Here is a 22,499-nt window from a genome sequence, read left to right on the forward strand (position 1 = left end):
AGAGAGAGAGAGAGGAGGGACAGAGAGGAGGGAGAGAGAGGAGGGAGAGAGACAGAGACAGAGACGGAGGAGACAGAGACTATGTGTGTGTGTTTTGTTTTGTTTGGGGAGTAAAGATAAGTTTTGGGTTGAATCTGCAAAAAAAGGTTTGGAAACAGTAGGATGACAGCCAAATTAGGGTTTATCATAATAAAATAGAACTAAAAAAACAAAATCTAGTTATTCTTGTATTGAAAATACTTATTACTAATTATGGGTCCATGAAGATCATATGATGATACTATGCCAAATACATATATGGGACAATTTTAATTAGCTATTAACATAATAAATAGAAGTTGAGTAAGTGCCAGGTATTTAACGTGTGCTATTGTATTTAATCCTCCCAAGAACCTCGTGAAGTACAAGCACTCCTTACAGACTATTGTTGTGGTTAACATTTTTCCCAATAGGAAATCAGTCTTAGAGCCACCCAGATAGCTCAGCAGACTAAAGCGCCTGCTTAGGCAGAGCACAGCAGCCAGGGTTCAATCCCCTGCATGCCGTGCCAGACCTGTCTCCAGGACATGCTGAGACAGATTGAGACTGGGCATGGTGACATGCACCTGCAGTCCCAGCACTTCGGAGGCTGTAAACAGGAGAATCACTATTAGTCTGATCTACGTAGTGAGACCCTGGAGACCTTGTACTAAATAAAATAATAATAATAATAATCACTCTTTTGTTACCGCACTAAAGGTTGAACACAGGACCTCCATGTTGAGCTATATCCCCAATCCTCACCCCTTTTCATGAGACAAGGTCTTGCTAAGTGACTAAGTTCTCATGTGGTCTCCAGCCCACGACCTCTCTGCCTTAGCCTCCCCGGTGGCTACAGTCACTGGCATATGCCACTGCACCTGGTTAAGAAAACAGCTTCATTTTTAACAACTAAACCTCAGAGAACAAGAACATGTCTCTCCGGGCAACATTTTGGGGAATTTTTCCAAAGTGAAAAGGGAGAAAACCAAGGAAAAAGAAGCAAAGAGAGGAAAATTTACATTTTTGTTCTCTTTTTTAAAAATAAAACAGATATACCCCCAAAGGGGGTATATCTGTCATTTTCTCCCATGCTCTATGGGTCAAAGCAAGTCACATGCCTTGACTGATATCCATAGGGCAAGGGAATACAATCCTCTTACAGAATGGCCAGCAAATATAGAATACAATCTTTTCTATGTAAGAAAAGCAGGCAAGTGAGAATAGGCAGAGGATAAAAGTTGAATGAATAATATACAGCATCAGGGCTGGGGATAGCTCAGCAGTCGAAGCGCCTGCCTTGCAAGTGCAGGGATCTTGTTCAGTGCCCCATACCAAATGCTGTGCTGACCTACACTGAGCCAGCTACCAAAACCAGGAATGGTGGCGCATGCCTGTAATCCCACTGCTGGGGAGGCTGAGACAGGAGGATCACTGCAAGTCCGAGCTGCATAGTGAGACCCTGTACCAAATACATAAATTTAATACTACTACTACTAATAATAATAACATACAGTATCTGGTACAGGACACACACATACACAGAGACACACACTCACAAAACCTTCTAAATTTAGAGCATTTCACAAGCCAAGAATCCACATCATTTGAGAACTGCAGCTTTTTTTCTCTTTGATCCTTTTATTTCTCCGTACATGTATATGTATCACTTCATGATGAATGTATTTATTGTGTATTATAAACATACTAATAAAAAGGAAGAAATCATTTTTTAACTCCACTGTTACATCAAGGTGATATACATGAGCAAGGTATGTTTCTAATCCAGGAGAACTTCAGAAAATATCCTAACATTTTGTTATTGAAGCTCTTTTCTTTTGTTCTGCATCAGGTACTGTCATACCACGCGACATGTTCAAAAGCTGAAGTTGACAAGTTTAAGGTAAGGAGGAAGTTGTCGTACTATTAGAGCGTGCAATTAAAGTTGGCCTGGATGCCTGACCTGTCTGTACTTCCCTCTGTAGTCCTGCTCTGTGGAAGTGGGGACAGTAAAGCTGGACAGTGTTCTTGGGTTTTAAAATTTCAGAGGGAAAGAGTGAGCCCTTTCATACCCCTTAAATGACTCAGCATGTCTTCCTGTTCACTAGGTAAGCACTAACTACATCAGAAAAAAATTGGGAGACTGAGATCACAATAGCTAACATTTACCAACCCTTTACTGTGAGCCAGGGACAATATGAGGTACACTACCTGCACTAACTCACCTAACCCTTACAATGCTGTGAAATATTGTACTACTGTTTTATGGGTAAGTAAGCTGAGGGATGCCAATGCTGTGCAGTCAGCCAAACTCACACTGAGGGCAGTAGACGCCTGGCCCCGGTGCTGCTCTTAACCACCGTGCCACTGCATGGCTCAGGGTGACCTCGTGGCTCCAATGTCTGATGAGTCTGTGAATGAGTCTTAGATACCCATTTTTATCAGTGAGTCACCACTGTTTCCTTAAATGCTGTTCAGAATTCATGTTTATCTCCCTGCACACTGACCAAGTAGGTTTCAGCAATAGTAAAAATGTAATATAAGGAAATTCACTTCCCTCCCTTTCAAAATGTTGGTGCCTGCATAAGGTCATGTTTTGTATTATAATGTCAGCATACAGTACCAGTTGACGATAGCTATTCTGCCAAGCATTTCATTTGCACAGAAGTACATACATCTTCCTAGAAAAGAAATAGCAGAGAGTTTAAGCTTGTTAACTGGATCACTGAAGTCAAGTTATATGAAAAGACCTGCAGTGGAAGCCCAGACCAGAAAGAGAGATGATGGGGGCGACCACTGACATCAGAGGAAGGAAACAGCAGTCAGAGCCTGTCTCTTTTCCTCTGTTTTCTGTTACTGCAACAAAATATCCCAAACTGGAGAATTTATAGGGAGTCAAAGTTTATTTAGCTTACGGTTCTGGAGCCTGACAAACCCAAGAGCACGGCTCTGGCTCCTGCGCAACCTCTGGGGCGGACCTTCCTGCTGCGTGGTAGCGTGGCAGCCAGAGCGAGCATGCCAAGCATGCCCAGGGTGCTGCTCTCACAGAACCACTCTTGTGACCAGCCGCAACCAGGAACGGGCTAATCCGTTCATGAAGGCAGAGCCCTCTTGACCAGGAACCTCCTGGATGTCATCCTTTCCAACATAGTTGCATCAGGGACAAAAGTCCCAACACATTAAATTTGAGGAACATATTTGCATAGAAACTAGAATATGAGCTCCACTAGAGCAGGGCTTCTTGTATATTGCATTCACATCTGCTGTCTTTTATGGTCCTTGGAACAGAGTAACACAGTGAATACTTGTTGGTTGGCTAAATGAATGACTGAATGAAGGAATGACCAAATAAATCCAAGTGGCGTCAGTGTGCTGGAACTCAAAACAATTAATTGTGATAATATAATTATTTTATGTGCTTTAAATAACTTTTACTTAATATATATAAATTTTGTCAATATTTCCATCAAAAAACGAAGTATAAGAAGTAAAGCCATGGGCTGGTGAGATGGCTCAGTGGTCTAAAGCACCTACTTAGAACAAGCTTAGCAAAGCACAGGGACTGCAGTTCAATCCCCCAGCACCACATGCCAGCCAGCCCCGCCCCCTGGTGGGCTGAGCTGGCACACACACATGCAGACACACACACACACACACACACACACACACACACAAATAAAAAAAAAATTTTAAAAAAAAAAAAAAGAAGTAAAGCCATGCTGTTATGTTGAGTTGTAGGGAACTCAGGTCAACAATTTCTGACATTGCCAGTCAAGCGGAAGACCCAATACTATTATGGACTACTGGACTCTTAGAATATTTTGCTGAGTTAACACACCTATAATATTCAAATAACGAAACTAAACAAAAAAAGATGATACAGATGAATGTCCATTTTGTATCTGTGTATTCAAAATGGTTAGGATAGATATATAGTTACTTTCTCTTAATGAATAGAGGGATTTGTTCTAATAGTGTTTGTAAATAGGATATCATGTCTGCATCTTGTACAGCAGTTAACCACTAGGAAGAATGTTTGCAATGTGTGAATTATTGAAACTGTCCTAGCAATTTGGTTTGAAACTGTCTCATTGCTATTTGTTTCTCAATAAAATTATGGGAAAAATATTTCCATCAAAAATACTTAAAGTTTTTATACTTTAATAAAATTTGGTATACATGTATATAAATATCATATGGTATCCTCTAAGTATGCACAATTTTTATACATCAGTGAAAGTTAAATAAGAAAAAAGCTATTTATGGAAATAATAAGTTCTTGCTGAAATGTTAGTATAATGTTGTATTATTGTTTTGTTATCATCATGATTGTCATCCTTGTAAAATTGGAAGGGAGTAGATAGGAAAAAAAAACAGTAAGGTTTGCAGTGAGCTGAATATGATTCCAAGGAGCTGGCCAGAGCGATAGCAGGCCAAGAACCACAGCTGTCTGCTTTCTAAGGTTGTTGATTTACATCCGGGCTTAATTCTTTGCTTCAAGTAAGGAAAACACCCGCCTTAGAATTTGCCATGCATTTCTATTATAAGCTCACAGGCATACTAAAAATATGAAGTATTTAAATTTGAGAACAAAGGGTTATTTCATCTTCAAATTATTAAGATTATTTACCTATTAATTTGTTACCAGAATTTATCTTGAAAGATATTAGCTAGTGTACCATAGCAATGGAATTGAGATCTAGTAGATAATTTTAACCAAATGGCTTTTTCTTTCTATATAAAGTTGGTAAAACACTATCATAATTGGTAACCGATGTCTACTGTAACTGCACCAATAACATTAAAATGTAGTGGGGCATAAAATAATCCTGTATAAAGGCAATGGAGAGCATTTATAGAAATTCTAGGCTGGAGTCCATCCAGTGACAGTTTTTTAGCACCACAGGCAAGTAAATAGTACTTACTTACTGGCCAAAGAGTTACTGTGCTTGAAGTACAGATATTGCATGTTTTGACCAATACATGCAGAAAAATCATGTGTCTAGTCAAATATAACTTTTGCTACCTGCAGTAATTTTTAAACAGAGACAGTTGAAATTTAACCCAAAAAAAGTATCCAATCACCTGATTACAAATGTGGAACCAGAATTATCCATGAAATTTCCTGAGTTGAACTACTGGAATTCAGAGATTATGCACATGTTTGAAGAGAAACTAATTTCATCATCTAGTGCTGGAAAAAATCTGGAGGTCAAATGTGCACATATATATCCCTGACCTCTGTTGAAGTCTGAGCTTCACCACCTCTGGGATGCAGAAATGCCTGAGGAAAGTTCGATGTGGTTACTTACAGGAGAGACTGAGAGCCCTTTCAAGTCAGGGAAGGTGAGATAATGGGCTCACCATCTAGAGGATCCCAAGTTCAGTGTGAGATTTGTCCCACTCATGGATTCCAGCTCTTAGCTAAGAACATAAATGAGCATAGAAGACATGGGCTTAGGGATGCTGTCAGTGAGTTGTGTGTTTCCAACAGCCTGAGGTTCCAAAGTATCAGCAGCTCACAGGAGAAGCAGAGCCCATGGAAGAGCAGAGGCAGGGCTACTTCTTACCAGTATGACCAGCGGAGGCTGGAAGGGTCACTGCAGGTTGAATGCTTACACATTAAGAACATGTAATATTGACCCTGAAGACTCCCAGATATAAAGGGAAGATAGAGATCCTACAATATTGGAGACTGATGTGTACCAACTCTTCATTTGCTGTCATTTTTATCTATGAATTTTGTGACCTAGGGCAGATTTCATATAAAGTCCAATTTTCAGTAAATCTTAAATAATAATTAACACTAGGCTAATACCAACATAACCTTCCTCTTATCTCATCTATATATTTCACAACCTTTCATTTTAGGAGACTCATTTCTCTTTTCAAGGATAACATGGGGGAGGGGTTTTTATATGTTTTAGTCTGATAGTCCTATTCCTTCAGTTGGTAAAAATCTCCTTGAGGGATTGGGTGGTAGACAGGTGAGAGGCACCATAATGTGTAAACATTTCTAGAATGTCCCAGGACAGTCCCAGGACTGTCCAGCCAAAATAAGAATAAGTGGGACTGTGCTCATCCAACAGTAGGAGAACTTGGTGAGCTAGATAGTTCAGCAGATTAAAGCACCTGCTTAGGCAGATGTGGGGTCAGAGGTTCCATCCCAGGCCTTCTGTGCCGGCCCTACCCCTGGGGCATGCTGAGGTGGCAGTTGAGACTGGGCATAGTGGCATGTGCCTGTAATCCCAGCACTTGGGAGGCTGAAAATACGAGGATCACTGTGAGTCTGATCTGTGTAGTAAGACCCTGTAGAGCCTGCACTAAATAAAAAAAAAAAAAATCAGAATTGACGTTCATTTTTCCCAATTCTGAGACAGCATATAAACCACATGAATAGTCCAATGTGTAGGGCCACCTGCACACAAAGGACAACCAAAGTTTCTGGAACTAATGAATTATTAGCTATTTTTAAAAGTCTAACTCAGGGTATAATGTTAAGAAATTATTCTTTATGTGTTGATTGACATGTGCATATAATGAGGAAACCAGGACATGAAGAATGTGATTTTTCCATGAACTTGAAATAAGAAAGTTGTATACAGAAATTTGGGTTTTAGTGCCTATTTATAACTCTTCATCTTTGTGCTAAGAGGAATAACATATAAAGACCATAATGACAATTAGCTCTCTTTAAAGATGACTGGTTTGAAAGGTTTTTAATAACCTGAAGATGCCAGCTGTGATAACACAAGAAAATGAGTTTACCACACCGATTATATGCTCCTGTGATTTCATGTACTTTCCTTAGATTCCAATGCGGTGGCCAGATCAAATGCTTATCACTATATACTTCCTGTTTGCCGATTAAAAACTCATGGACGTTCTGGAGCTATACTGCCGCCTTCTATCATCCCTTCTTTCCATTCAGAACGGCATGGGTTACAGCCGCAATCAGAGATGAACTCGTTTACAGCCCTGTAACTGCCTCAGTAATTAAATATCAATAACTCAAGTTGGCTGATTGGGTTTGGACACCCTCTTCCATATTTCAAGTTTTTAATGTTAACGCAGAGGGCACAGATTAACAGCCTGGTAAGGTAAATAAAGCGAATTACCAAGAATAGATACTCCTTGTGATATTTACATGCCAAAAGAACAAGCATGGTCAAAAATGGGGTCCTCCCACCTCCTCTGCAGTCTGAGCATAGGAGATTATTTGCTAAGCATTATTATTATTACTAAATAATTTAGATTTGAGAAGACGCTTTGATCCATGAGATGGTCTCACGTGTAAAAGAAGCTTCAGGCTTCAGAACGTCCGAGGCCTGCATCAGCCTGTTGGTATATTTTCATCTCTAACAGGAATAACATATGAAGACCATATTAACAATTAAACCTCTTGAAAGATGACTGGTTTGAAAGGCTTTTAATAACCTGAAGATGCCAGCTGTGAAAACCTAAGAAAATGAGTTTACTACGCCGATTATATGCTCCTGTGATTTCATGCGCCTTTCTTGGAGGTGTCAGCCCTGTGCGTGTGCAAAGGGTGGGGGCTGGCCAGCTCTGGGGACGCCTTTTGGTACCTGATCCTCCAGAGGGCGCGCCATCCCCTAACTGGCGAACGTCGGCGTGCTAGCCACTTTGCGGAGCGCGTCGGAAATCCTCGTTGCAGCCTCTCACTCAGCAGACCCCAGAGATATCACAGCAGCTACCCAAACCGAGGTGACGCGGGGCGTCCCGAGGCGGGGAGCTGGCGCAGGGCCCGGAGCAGGGCTCCAGGATGGGCCGGCCACTTCGTGCTCCGGCTGCTCTCCCTCCGGCCTCTGCACCGGGAGTAATCCAGGAGCTCCGCGCCACTGAAGGCCGGAGTTTGCTTTTGTTTCTCTGCAGTCTGGGCTGTGGGGTCCTAGTTTCTGAAATGCCACCTTTAGAAATCTCAGGAACGGCTTTGCCGCGCGTCTGGCGTGGGATGTGGGTACCACCCCTACACCTAAACTATTCTCTCCGCCCTTGAATTTAGGAGGTCGTTTTGACTTTAAATAGTATTTATGCCAAGTTTAATACCTGAGTTTCTTTTGCCGTCAGGGATAGTTATTGAACCTTCACCAGGAAATTGAGTGCGGAGGAAAGAGCAGCTTCAGCACAGGAAAGGGCATCGCCCCGCACCCGGCAGCACAGGCGCGCGCCCGTAAATACGCGGTGTGCTTTGTGCCCAAAGCAATTGTGTTATGAATTGTGTCTTAATCAAATGCCACATCAGACAAAGGATGGTTGCACTTTGTCACTCTCGGGGATTGAAGATCCTGGGCAGGGAGGGCCCGGGAACAGGTCTGAAAGCGCAGGGTGGCCTTTGACCCCACTGAGCTAAGCGCTGCAGATGGGGTCCGTTAACCTGACCGTTTGCCTGACCCAAATACATCCTGGGATGACCCTGACCTCCTCAGATCAACTGCTTCAGCCACGATTTGTCACTTCTTTCCTTCTGAAAACAAAGCAGAGACACCACACACCGTTCTCAGAAGGTCACAGTGAATGTCTACTTCCCTGGGAGAAGCATGGGCCTAGTGCCCGCGTTGACACAGCTGAGTGCCTGTGGGCCCTGCCCCCACCTGGTGGAAGGCTCTGGGATCCTTTTCAAACCCCAAGGCAGGAAATAGAGGGTGGTTCATTTCTGTTTTCAATGTTAGGAAGCAGAGCGATGCCAAGTCCAGAAGGTCCAGTGGACAGCAATAATGTCCCCAGAGAAAGCCTGAGCCCTGACCTGCGAAGAGCTGCGCGCAGAGCCCAAGGCCTCAGAACCTTCCAGAGCACTGGGGCTGTTGCACTCTGCCTTCTCCCTTCCCTTTAGTTCAAGCCATCTGTAACTAGAGGCACAGCTGTCAAGTGAAGGGTGGGCAACACCTCCCCTTAGGGGTAGGGGCAGGTTTGAGCAGTCCAGGTGGTAGACTTTTCCTCGGCTGATTGTGCAAGGGCGAGCAGAAACACCAAAGACACCCAGGATTTGGAGGCAGATTTACTTATATGGACGGGCACTGATCAGGATCATCCCCATCAGGCCCTGGTGGTCTAAGGCTTGTATGAGAGAAGCAAGCAGGAAGTACAGAGACAGAATGACTTGTCCATAGGGGATGGGTTTATACAGTATGCATCGTAATGACTACCTGTGCATCACAGAGACCAGCCATTTCTAAGAGACAGAGGTAACAGGAAGTGTTACCTGGGCAACTAATAAGCTGGCTGGGGGTCATTTCCTGCTACAACTGCAGTACACACAGGAGCTCCCATGAACTTCCTGACTGTTGTGCTGACTGCCCTCCCCTCTGCCTGGGGTCAGCTCTGCTCCCCACTTCCTCCCCCCTGCTCTGCCCTATGCGTGTTCTCCGGCCTTCCCAAGTCCACCTGAGCCCAGATGCCAAGAGAACAGTACTGTTCTATCCTCACCAGGCCCCTGCTCACAAAGCTTAGCATCTTCCTTAAGCCACTAGATACTGCCATTTTGGTTCTTTAACTAGGCATTAGGAGCACTCTGAAACCAACCTCTTGTTCACTTGCCCAACCTGTTTCCATGGTCCCACTTACTCCCCCTCACTCGTTCTGTGCTTTCTGTCCACTCCCTGCCTTTTCCTATCTCTATTCCTAGCCTTATCTCTATCTCTTCATGTTACAGTCCTACCAACCAGAGTAGAGCTGGGTGTGATAGTACATACCAGTGATCCTAACACTCTGGGAGGGTGAAGCAAGACAGTTACAAGTTCCACCCCAGCCTAGACAATTTAGCAAGTCTCTTCCTCAAAATAAAAAATAAAAGGGACTGGAGATATAACTCAGTATGAAGGCCCTAGGTTCAATCCCCAGTGCCACCACCAAAAACAAAAAAGTCCTAATAATCTATCTGATCCTTCTCCATGGCCCCACAGGAAGTCCTAGCTGTCCTTCAGGCAAATGTGACCTTCTCATTCAACACCTTTATCATATATACTTACAAACCTATCTAACCAAATGGTTAAACTAGGATCATTTTTAGGGGGAAATCCCTGTTTTACTCATTCTTGTAATCCTTACATTCCTTACAGCCATGCTTTGTGAGTGCTGAAAATTTTCTACCTTAGGACCAAATTCATTCAAATGGTATTGTTTATGGCAGAAGAAATTGTAATGGGTCAGTCTGAATCAAGGGCCAATGACAAAATGAAAGTCTGAAAATTTTGCCTCAACCCTTGCTGTATGTTGTATAAACTGTTTTATGTTCTTGGCTGTTCATTCCCTAGTTTTCCTATGAGCCTAAACTATATAAAAATGAAAGAATTACCTTTTCTGTGTAGGCTAAGTGTTGACGCTGTTCCCTGTGGAGTGACATTGTACCTCTTCTCTGCTGTAGGCAGAAGCTTCTGACCATTAGTTTTTTTGACTGTTTGAGCAGTTTCTTTACTAATAAATAAGATTCTTCACTTGTATGCCCTGCTGCTACCACCTCCTGACTAAACTTTTAAGAAGCCTGCTATTTTTTTCAGTCTTCAAAATGCCTTTCCAATAGTTTACTTATATTTTCATTTACTGCTTTGCATCATCCTAGAGCCTATCTTTCCTAACAATTTTGAAATAATGTACTGGTTCAGTAATTATTTATATTTTTTGTTAATTGAAAATGGATCCATCTAAAATCGTAAAAATGTTCATGAATCATGAATCTATTAGTCCCGAGGCTCTGCATGGAATGTGGAGTGCACGGAGCCTGTCAGGGTTTTCTGCAGATTCAGGAGCTAAAACTGTCCCTTTACAAAGTCTTTGTGAGACCATGGAAACAGTAGGACAAGAATAAGCAAGTATGTGCACAGGAAAAGCAGCTATCAACTGCTTCTTTTATTTAAATTTTCAGGGTTTCAAGTTTCCTCGTCTGCAAAACCAAAACCATTTTCAACTATAAAATGCTGTAATTTTTATGAGACTATAAAATTTATCTCTGGGAGTTAAGGGGATAATAAAACACAAAGCAACATAAATGTTGACAAAACACCTTGGGAATTTTATGATTTTGTATACTCAAAGGTTTGAATTTAAACTCTCTTTAAGAATTTGTGCATTTAGAAGAAGACTGGCTCAGCTTGATTTAATTACATTTTATAAGTAATTTCCAAAGCCTCTCTTGACTATGTCATATTTAAGTGGTGTCTTAGTTACTTTTCTCATTGCTGAGATAAAATACTCAACACCCACAAATTAAGGGAAGAAGGGTTTATTTAAAAGCTCATAGTTTGTGGAGGTTTCAGTCTGTAATCGGCTGACGCCAAGACAGGGTGGCATATGGCAGAGGGCAGCAGTTCATGCTGGGCAAAAGGTGACAAAATAACAAGGGATGACCATGGCTCTTTTTATCCTTTATGTCTTATCTGAGCTACTTAGGACAGGTAGTGCTCACACCCTAATCCTAGTGCCCTGGAGCCTCACACTGCACCATGAATCAATGCCGGCATCACACACTCTAGATCCAGCCATCTCTGAAAAAGCCTCATCTATGACTGCATGAGGCTTTCAGGAAACATCTAAATACACCACACCAAAGGGCAGTAAGTGTAATGATGCTCTTGAAGAACAGAAGTGATTACTTTCAGTAACAAGAGCCTTCATCTCATCAGTTTTGAAACTATACACCACTGCCACCTGTAAATAAATGTTTCAATGGCAATAATGTCTTAAATACTAGGAAACTGCAACATATATACAAAGGTCTTCACATTTTATTAAGCCTCTCTGCTTCTTGGTAAAAGCAAGTGTAGCCCAATTGTACATATGAAGCAATTAAGAATCAAAAAGCCAGCCAGAAAGGATGGTCCATCCACTATGATTTTTTTCTCTCCAATGTTTTGCCTTGACCTTGAAGACAGTGTTGCTCTTTAAGTGGATGAACAGGAAAATTAAACAATGGCATGGATTTTATCCTTTTTTTAAAATTCTGCTATTATTCTTAGATCCTTAGTGGTGTTTTCATAATTTGGGGGCCAAATAAGCACAAATGGTGATGATATCTGAGAAATAATTTTTGGATGACCTCAACATACCAAATACGTTATTCCTGGAACTCATTGGGCAATTAACGCAGAGCGCAGCTTTATTAGCGACATCCCTTCATACTATGGTTGTGCAGCCATGCAGCTTCTTGTGCCAGGGCTTCAGACTGCTGAGAAACCTAAGGAAACTGAAAGCAGCAAGCATTACAGAGACATTGCATCATTCTCAGTGAGATGGTGTATGATCTATGATTCTGACATCTCACCTGCCTTCCTTAGTCAGATTGGCTATCTAGCTCTATAGAAATCACTCGACATCTGGAAAGCTTAAAGGGGAAAGAACAGCCCCTCTTTATTATCCCGAGCTCTCCAGGCAAGCCAAGTTACCTTGTAAGAAAGATAGCAAGGATACAAGATTGCGAACATCAGTTTAATGATAAAGCACTTGTCAGGAGATAAAGTCTTATGTTTAAAGCATAAAAACTTATGAACTAGAGACTATTTAAGAAAAGATACTAGGTGAAGAATGTAAGACTGGGTTTATATCTGTATAATGTTTCCTATACGACAATATATTCATACAGTGACACTTTATATTAGGACATCATGAATTGTACTCTGCTTATCTGAAATCAGATGATTGAACATATAGTACGTTTTAAAAAAATTTAAAGCTGTTATTCTGAATTGAGCCAGTGTGGTCTCAATTTGTTGGGGGGGGCAGGTATATGTGCGTGTGCACATGCAGGTGATTTACCTCAGCTTCGAGGGAAGGTTACATGAGTCAGAGTTTCAAATCTGGTTTGGGAAAGAATCACCAGACAATTTGTTGCCTTCAAAAAGATGAGGAAATGGCAAATCTGTAGGAAAGCAGAGTCTGAGATGAAACACTTTGGCCACTGGGTGCCATCCTTGCTCCATGGAAGAATTTCCCAAGCCACATATTTAGGAAAATGCTTAAAACCGCAAAGATGGTAATTTAAAAGTGATGTCAAGATATAATAACGTTTGTGTGTGTGCATGACCTAGAATGCGTTAGTAACACAGCTCATACATTTGTCCAGGCGTGAGGTGAGAGGCCTGGGTAAGTCTGCCCCTTGGCTGGGCCTCATGAACAAAGCCAAGGGAAGGTCCTCGTACTTGCTGTACCTGCCTGAGGCTGCCTGCAGTGGCAAGAGAAGCCCGCAGGCCGGGGCTAGAAATTGATGAGGTGGTAAGCAGGGATCCAGAGGTCAGCGGGTCAGATGCTCCATTCATTATTTTTATTAGTATATGTAATTGCAGCACGCACGTAACACAGGGCTTGAACTTAACTGTGTGGCTGGCCTCTAAACTTTCAAATGCATTCCTTTTGTGGCCAAAACTGGTGGAGCTTTTAAGCACTCCTTTTCTTTCCTTATTGAAATGCTGCATGTTTGTTAAATGGCAACTCTGGGGGCTCTTGATTTCCCTAGAAGTAATTCATGGAGTAATTCACAGACACCACTTTAGCCAGGCATCAAAACATGCAAACTCAATAACAGTGTCTGGGCAGGATTTTTTCTGTTTTGGAATTTAAGGCTCATACACCTAAAACCAAGAAATTCAATTCAGGATAATGAAGAATAGCTACAGAGAATATTCTAAGACTATCATGTAATCCAGGCTGAGACCAGGCCTTCAAATGTTCAGTTGAAACTGAAAAGAATTTGGTGAGAAATTCAGGCAGAGTGGAAGGCAGTGAACCATTAAAACTTTAATAAACACTGAAACTCTACTGCAGTGAAAAAAACTCCAAAAGCCTTCTCACAATTCCACTTTGTAGAGGGGAATCTAAGCTCAAAACAGATTTTTACCTGCAAACCTTAGGTGGGGGCCACTGCAGCTGGCCTCAGAGTTGGCCCTAGAAGCTGCCCCAGAGTGGCAGGTGCAGGTCCTCCAAAGGCTCAGTGTAATCAAACCCACACCCCATGAAAGCAACAAGACCATACAGGAGGGGCTGGTGAAGGGCTGGCGAGAACTTACAAAGTCAGGCTTTGCTTAACCCATTCAGGGACAAGAGGCTTAAACACTCTTCTGCACTTAAGCACCTGCAGGTGGATGGACTTTAAAACATATTTCCTGGACTTACTGTAGGCTAACACAATACCAATCGTTATATCCTTTCAAATATTACTATTTACCCAGGGTAATGCTACTAGAGCTGCAGCATTCTGGCAGATTAAAAGTGCTTTTCTAGCTCTTGTTTTGTTGAATGTTTCAATGACCTCTAATGGAGGCCTCAGTGTCTGTGTCTAACTTAGGTATCAGGCATCTCACAGAGAAACCACATGGCCAGTTTGGAGACCTCAGTTCCTGTGGCCCTTTTCTTGAATTTCTCTCCTCAATATATGCTCAGTTCATTCTGCCTGAGAGTCACCTGGAAAACAACCAACATTTAATAAACATTTCATCACCTGTCAGACCTCTTTTTGGTGCCTTATTCGTATTAACCTATTTAATTGTTATCTAAATCCTGCTGTTATTTTTATTATTTTATAGGTGATTAAATTTAGACACAGAGAGAAATATCCAGCTAATTAAAGTGTACAAGTTAAAAATTAAGCTGTGAGGGAGTGCACTGAATTTGTCATACTCACTTTTAAAATGGTAAACTCATTTTTCTCTGGTACTGCCTGTCCTGGGCTTGGCCCTGTCGTTATGCTCTGATTATGAGCTTTCCTGCAATCTTAGCTTTGCTGCTTGATAGATGAATTCAGATCCCAACAGGTTCCTTTAGAGTGTGTTTCTTTGTTCTTAAGGTTCCATGGTTTATAAGGTAACCCAGCCTCACTGTCTGAGGAGTGTGTTTCCTCGGTTATCAGCATTCTGCAATACCGACTGTAAGGGATAGGATTGAGAAAATCTAACAACAGTTTTTCCCTCCAAAGGGTAAATCCCAAACAATTCTGGGCTGACTGATCTCATTCCTCTTGCTGCTTGGTTCATTTCCTAACATATATTATAATTCACCTCTGGCCTATCCAGAGACAGAAAGGGATTCTGGCGAAAGCCGGCTTTTGATGCTTTCTGTAGAAACAGGTGGCTGTCCTTACCCATGGGCTCAAGCTTGTCAAACAACTATGAAACACTCAAGTGGCTTTGGAAGAGGAACACTTTGTGTGCTCCCCCTCTCCTCCAAGAGAAAACATTCAGAATTCAGAAAAGAAGGAGAAAGGGGCAGTGATTAATGACTACATTATTCCAGTATGAAAAAAAAAAATCATAGGAATTGCTCTCCCTTTACAACCATGGTGATGTTTCTACTTGAAATAACTTTCCAATAATCAGTGATCCCCTTGAATCAGTTGTAGTCTGATTTGACAAAGTGTGTTTGACAGAAAAAGCTGATCAGTTAGAAAAGTCAAGGACCACCTGCATTGAGGCAGATGAAGCATCTGTGCCCATAGGAGCTCTTTCTCTCTGAGATGGGAGTTTTCTCATGAAAACGAAGAGTGGAATGGGGTGTGGGGTGTCAGATGAAAAACATCCTTCTTCTGTGTAATATTTGAGCTTGAAGTCTCCCCAGGAAGACTTATAAATGGAAGGGCAGCACATACCTAAAGGACAGCTTGCACCATGGAATATCCTACCACAAAACCAGCTGTTGCACTTGGAGCCTTTTGACAGTTCCCAGAACTGACCCTGGTGACCCCCGTAGGCACCCAGGCAGCACCTTTGGCCATCTGTGCGGAACCTCACATTGCAGCACTGGTCTCTGTCTGATCACTGCCTCTGGGCTTTACGAAGGAGTAAATGCGAACTCTGAGCCTTGTGTTCTCATCATTCAGCAGTACCTTCTACAAAGAAAAGATCTCAGCTTGCAGTTTAGAGGGAAATTTTCTGATTGATCCAGTGCGGTTCATGCATCTGTAGGCTGCGGGGAGAGGTTTGCTCATAGAAGATGCCAGCTTCCAGGTGGAAACAGATGCTTAGCACAGAAGAAGGACCAGTTCCCCTGAGAAGAGAGAGGTACCAGGCAAAGCATATCATTTCTGACTTCGGGTGAGGTATCCATGCACATAGCTTTCAGTCCCAATCAGACTTCCTTTTATGACAAAAAGATGGTCCTGGGACATACGAGAAATGCTCACAGATCCCCTTCACAGCAAAGCACTGGGCAACACAAATAATTTACCTGCTGGAGTGGCTTCCCCTATAGTATTGACTAAATCATACTATTGAGTAGAATATTCTTTTATGTCTTTAAAATACATTTCACACCCCTGGTCACCCTGATTTGGCACTCTTAACATCCAAATTTTACAAGGCAAATATATATAAATTCCATGAACATGACCCAGTAAGTCTGCACTAATGACGCCCTCCTCAGGCCACCTCACACCAGCATCCTTATTTTGTGCTTATGAACTTGCATCTCTAATGTATAACTAAAAAAGGCCTGTTCAGGTGGATCAACCAATGACCTACAGGTTTCTCCTGAGTAGTCATGTCTTTATGAATTAATTAGGGTCTACAAGATTATTAAGCAGATCATATAGGCCAAACATTCCCTACGTTCAGTGTTTGAAACTCTTAGTAAAATAGCTCAATTTCTAATCTACTTTTTGGCCTCATTAGAATTCAATTAGTCAAAGGACATTCTTTCCTAGAGGCTCTTTGGCAGATTTGTGTATGAGCAGTTAACCTGGTGTTAGCAAAAGCAGTTACTTGGATCCAAACAATCCTCTCTGGCTGCAAGGACAAAGACCAAGATGTTTGGACAGGGCTTTGCTTATCCTCCCATCAGGATGTAAATATTTTAAGTGGACAGAATGAGATAAACTGCAGCCAGGGCTGCCCCTGACGCTGACCGCATCCTGTGGCTGCCAGAGTTTGGTACTTGAAGGTCAAGGGAGAAAGGTGAAGGAGAGGACACTGAAGGCAGGGAAACTGAAGAACAAAAAATAAAATTCAAGTCCTCCTTGATGTTGTTGGAAACTGTTCCTGAATAAACAAATTCGGAATTCACAATGTCTAACTACATACATAGTATTTAATATATATACAAATACAATATGCTTTAGTAATACATACACTAAATACATATACAAAAGATGCATAGAAATCCTGTGTGTTTCTTGAACAGGAAGAGCTGCTCATCAGACCACAAAAAACAGGGTATGTGAGAGTGAGACAACTTTGACTTGTTTTTTTGTGTGTGGGGGGGGGGATGGCTTTTTTCCCCTGCAGTATTTCCTTCATGGTTCTTCAAATGCCTGAATGTAGACTCAAGGAGATTTATTTTTCTTCTAACAGGGTATGTTATAGTTGTCACTCAGCCTTGAAATAGTTTTCCTCTCCAGCGGAACATCAGGCCGGTAATATATTTTCGCAGCTATTCCCACCTGTCACTTTGCTGCCAGCCTTAATGCGTCAGCGTTGCACCGAAAGCCGAAGCAGCCAGTGGTGGCCTTCTAAGCTGTGCATTGATGGGACTTGTTTTCAAAATATTCGCAGTCACCCAGCAACAGGAAAAAGTATTTGATTGGCTGTGGCTGGCTGTGAACTGGAAAAGAGGAGGGTGGAGATGAGCCTCTTCAGCAAACACAGATCAAGACGCAGTGCGGGGCTGGGGGAAGACAAAGTTTAGACAAAGGAACCTCTCAGTGACAAGTGTAATAGTTTATAAATATCATATACAGTATGTTATTTCATCCCCCCCCAAAAAAAAAATCAAGTGTAAAAGAACAGCACCACTGCAACCAGGAAGTTTTAGTCTGCAGTGTTGAAAGATGTGTAAAACATAGACCCTGGGTCTGGCTGGATGAAAGGAGGCCCTGGTGGACACAGGTCCAGCAGGAAGTGATTTAGTGCTTTGTAATGTGGAAACAATGAAGCTTCTCTCTGCTAGAGGTACCCTGCCGCCGTGTGCAGAGGGTTTTCTAAATGCAAAGTAAATCTCCAAAGTTATTTTATCAATACCTGATCTTGTGAGTTATGCTGCCCTTAAAATGTTCTTCATTCTACTTAGCACTTGAGACTGAGCCTTTTCCTCAGAGAAAACCAAGTGAGCCAAGGAACACACCAGGTTGGCCTGGGCTTTCGATGCCAAGGACCACAGCTGCACCTTCCACTGTATTTGCCTTATATGTGGTCCCATGCAATCAAGAGAGGAAAATAAAATTTTGCTCTTTCTGTTTTTACATTTTTGTTGTCACTATAATAGAGAAGATTAATATTAACTGGATGCACATGTGAATCAAAGCAGTCATGGGATACTCTGAAAAGAACAAGCTGTGTAAAAGACAAAGAAAACACATTTTTAAGCACTAGGGCTTGAATCCAAGACCTCACACACAGTAGGCCAGTGCCCTCCACCTAATGGATGGTGGGTGCTCAGTAAGATACTTGTTGAAGGACTGGGGAGATAGCTCAGTGGTCTCAGCACCTTCCTGGCAAGCGCAAGGACCCAGGTTCAATCCCCAATACTGCATGCTGTGTGGATCCTGGAACCCCGGGTGCACCAAGCCAGCCATGGAAACTGGGCATGGTGGCACATTCCTATAATCCCAGTGCTGGGGAGGCTGAGACAGGAGGATCACTGTGATTCTGAGCTGCATAGGGAGATCCTTTGCCAATTAATTAATTAATTGTTGAATGAATAAAGTTTAATTAATTAATTTTTTTGTGGTACCAGGGATTGAACTCAGTACCCTGCAATTGCCAGACAGGCACTTATTCTACTGATCTATCTCCCCGGCCCCAAATAAAGTAATCAATTTTGATTGATTTTATGAGTTAATAAAGGACAGAAAACCTGTGACTCTGCCTGAGCTTCATGGATGACGAGCCTTGAAAGGCTGCAGAACATGTAGATCTTTTTTTGCACATTTGCATATATGCTTCTAGTGGAAACTAAATTCAGCAGACCTAAGTTGTCATCTTCTTCGCAACTCTATGAAATGAGCAGTATGATTATCTCACTTTCTGGAGAAGATACTTAAGCCTAAAGAGGTAAAATAAGTCACTTGGTTCACAGAGTTAGTAAGTCACAGTATAAAATTTGAACTCAAGTCTAATCCAAACTCATATTATATAAAAATATATTTTAGGGCCGGGGAGATGGCTCAGTGGAATAAGCACTTTCCTGGCAAGCGCAAAGGCCTGAGTTCAATCCCCGGTTCCGCAAAAATAAATAAATAAATAAGTAAATAAATAAATAAATAAATATTATTTTATATATTATATAAAATTTATTTTTATTTTAGATAATATATAATATATATGTTCATGTACTATATAAAAATACACCCCTGTGTATTAAGTACTAAAATATAACCCAGGGAGAAAGCATGCTATATTTCCTACAGCATCAACACTTCTTTTGTTTGAAGACAAATGTCCCATTTCAGGACATCAAGGAGAAAATCAGAGACTATTTTACTTATGAAATTCAGATACCAAGGCACCAGGAAAAAAACTCAGTGGTATAAGCATCTGCCTGGCAACTGAAAGGTGCTGAGTTCAATCCCCAGTACAGTACAAGAAAAAAAGAAATTCAGATTCCATTTTGGAGACAAATACAAAAGTAAACTGAGGCCCAAGGTGCAGGAATGACGAGTTCTCAGCAGGTCCCTGAGGTGGAGAATGGCCCACTGCCCAGGTGGCCATCACCTACTCTAGGTTTAGGTTCAGATCCCAGCCAAGCCCACACTTGCCACATGACTGTGAGCAATGTTCCAACCTTTGTAGGCCCCCAAAGTTACAAACCATGCCAAGGGGCTGTGCCAGGATTAAATGAGATGGCAGTATAGAAAGCACCTGACTTCATCCTGGCACATTGAAGATGCTCAGTAAGTATCAAATTTTTAATTCTCCTATACCTACCCTTTAAATGGAAAAGATAAAGCATCTAATTTGTTTAGCAGAATATAAAATGAATCTATAAAATTCACCACTTTTTCACTCTGGTCTTGCTTAATCAGTAAGTGTTGGTTCCTTATTTGGAGAAGATATATGTTCTATTCTTGGTGATCTTTTAAAAAGCTCAGACCCAGGTGCAAATTCAGAGCATAAGTCTACCTTAGACAAAGCTTTCTGAGCCTCCAGCTCCCAGGTTTCTACCCCAGCTTCCATTTTCCAGGGAAATGATGCGCATCTCCAGAGCTCCCAGCACTCGCTAGCTCAGTGGGAGACAGAGTTCGCTAGCTCATTTGGAAACAGAGTATCACCAACTGCAAAGAAAGCCTCAGAAGATCCACCTACAGTGATTCTCACCCTCTCTTGTTAGGAAGAGCTATTTCTCACAAGGGCAGGTTTAGGTTTCAGGAAAAGTTCTGGGTGGAGCAGGTGGCCTTCCCCTTCCCACTAAAAATTCCAGCATTCTTGGAGAAGGAAACATAAGGAATAAGCTTATGAAAACAGTGAATCAGCGAATCAGCTACAACAGTTTATAATCCAGACCTGACCTCAGGGAAACACTTCTCTGGCATATAAGAATTTTACAGATTTTTTTTTACCCATTCTGGCTCCATACACTAGAAAGGATAATCAAGATGCGTAAGAGATAGGTCCAGGTCAGGGCCCTGGCATGACCTAACCTCTACGCCTTGGGCTGACATTAGACTTGTCTATGGAAGAGAAACACTAAGAATAATACTAATGCTTGAGTGTCACACAGAACAAATGAAAGAAGTTGGCAGATATCACAGCTAAGAATAAAAGCACAGATTTAGCTAACATTTCCTAAAGTGGTATCTCATAGAACATTGCTCCACAGACTATGGGTAGTGGTGCCTCATACAAAACATACTCTAGTACAAGATCCAATTAAAAATGTAGAATACTAGAGTATATGAAACTAAACAGGTATATAGTCTGAGACTTTATTAATATGCCTTCCTAGACATTCTGTCTCAAACAGAGGATCACTTGCACCCAACCACATTTGACCACAACTTCTCTCAAGCCCCTTTGCTGACAGCTCCAGGGAACACCAGATTGAGCAGGTGCTGGCCTGGCACATCATCCACATGTTGTCCAAGGAAGGACACAGACAGTCCTGATGAAAGATCCTTGCCAGTGGTCACATTCTGTAATCATAGATGCTGTGGGACATCCAGAGCTGGGTAGTGACATTCTTTTGAGAAAGAGCCTTTAATTATGCTCACCATTCAGTTATTGTTGTGATAAAGTCTTTTCTCAGGACTTTCCAAAGAGCCAGTCACTTTAATTACAGTAATGTATATTTCAGAGCTGCTCCATTTTTATTGTCAGTATTTCTGTCCTGAAAAGAAAATGTGTTGCTGTTTTGAGTTGTAAATTGCCTCAGAGAAGAGCTCCTAAAATTCATATTGCCTTAGAATACCCAGAGACACTCAGAGAGCAGGGCTTTACCTTCAACCAGGGATCTCTGAAAGAAGCTGGAAATAAAACTGAACTGACAAGGATATTGAGCTTGAGTATGTGCAGGAATTAACGATGTACTAACTATCTAACTGCCTAAAATAAAATCGGGTAGTCAGAGATTTGTATTTTACTGAGCAGAGGTGGCAAGGTTTCTTATGTGCCGCTGAGATTATGTACTGTTGTAAATGAAACCTAAACTCCAATTCACAGGGTCTGAGAAGGGAGCTCTGAGCCTGCATCTTCCCTCCTGTCTTGGGCATTTCCTGAATATCTGTCTTATTCCATTTTCCAATAGCATCATCTTTCCATTCTTAGTTGGTGATTTATGTCTTTGAACAGCTTCTAAGTCACCATGATAGCCATTAGCCACAAGGGCTTCTGATGTTGTTCAAGTTGGGTATAGGGAAAGTAATAGTAATAATAACCATTAATTGTGGTGGCCATCAAAACAACTTTCTAAAATTACTGTCTTGGCTTTCTCAGCCCAGTGGGAAGCTACGAACAGCTTAGAAAAGTAAAGTGACTTCAAGTCAGCCTCCGAGCTGGGTGGGATTGGAATCTCTGGCTATAAATGCTGTTTGCAGTGTTAAATGTGTGGTACTACTTGTTCTACCAATGGAAGAAAACAATAGTTAAGGTGGGGGCTGATAGAGCAAATGGGGGAAAACACTGAAAACTTGACAAGAGAGCTCTTTGAGTATATTTTGGTCTTCTATCTGAAAATATAAATATTTTTACAAAATTTTTCAATTCTTTATAGAATATTTGGTCTCATATAATTGTGAACATTACTGGCAAAAGTGATTTATTGGGCTTAAAATAGATTAGTGAATGTGTGCATATTTGTTTCTATTTATATAGATAGAGGTCCACATGTATGCCAGTTTCTAGGTTGTGCAGAATGTCTTTACACCCCTGTATCATAGGAACATGACTCTCTGAACCCACTAACTCCTAGCTCTTCAGAGGGCTGGGGTGTAGGATTTGCCTGATCTGGTCATGTTCTCTTAGCCTCCTTATGACACACTTATTGATGAGATAGTTGGCCAAAACTAGGAACCCTGTCTATAGTTGTGGAAAATAACAAAGCAGGGCCAGGGAGAT

At 41.7% G+C, this 22,499-nt stretch overlaps 1 protein-coding gene across 1 annotated transcript in view; it reads left to right on the forward strand.

The window, feature by feature from the left end:
* Nucleotides 1–22,499, forward strand: part of Pde11a (phosphodiesterase 11A) — a 535,125-nt gene that overhangs the window by 400,709 nt on the left and 111,917 nt on the right. Inside the window, exon 10 of the mRNA XM_004634726.3 lies at nucleotides 1,871–1,921. Within this exon, the coding sequence (XP_004634783.1) occupies nucleotides 1,871–1,921 (51 nt within the window). The remainder of the gene's footprint in view (nucleotides 1–1,870; nucleotides 1,922–22,499) is intronic.

This window comes from Octodon degus, unplaced genomic scaffold (genome assembly GCF_000260255.1).
Source record: "Octodon degus isolate 3935 unplaced genomic scaffold, OctDeg1.0 scaffold00065, whole genome shotgun sequence".
In the NCBI taxonomy this organism is placed as follows: domain Eukaryota; kingdom Metazoa; phylum Chordata; class Mammalia; order Rodentia; family Octodontidae; genus Octodon; species Octodon degus.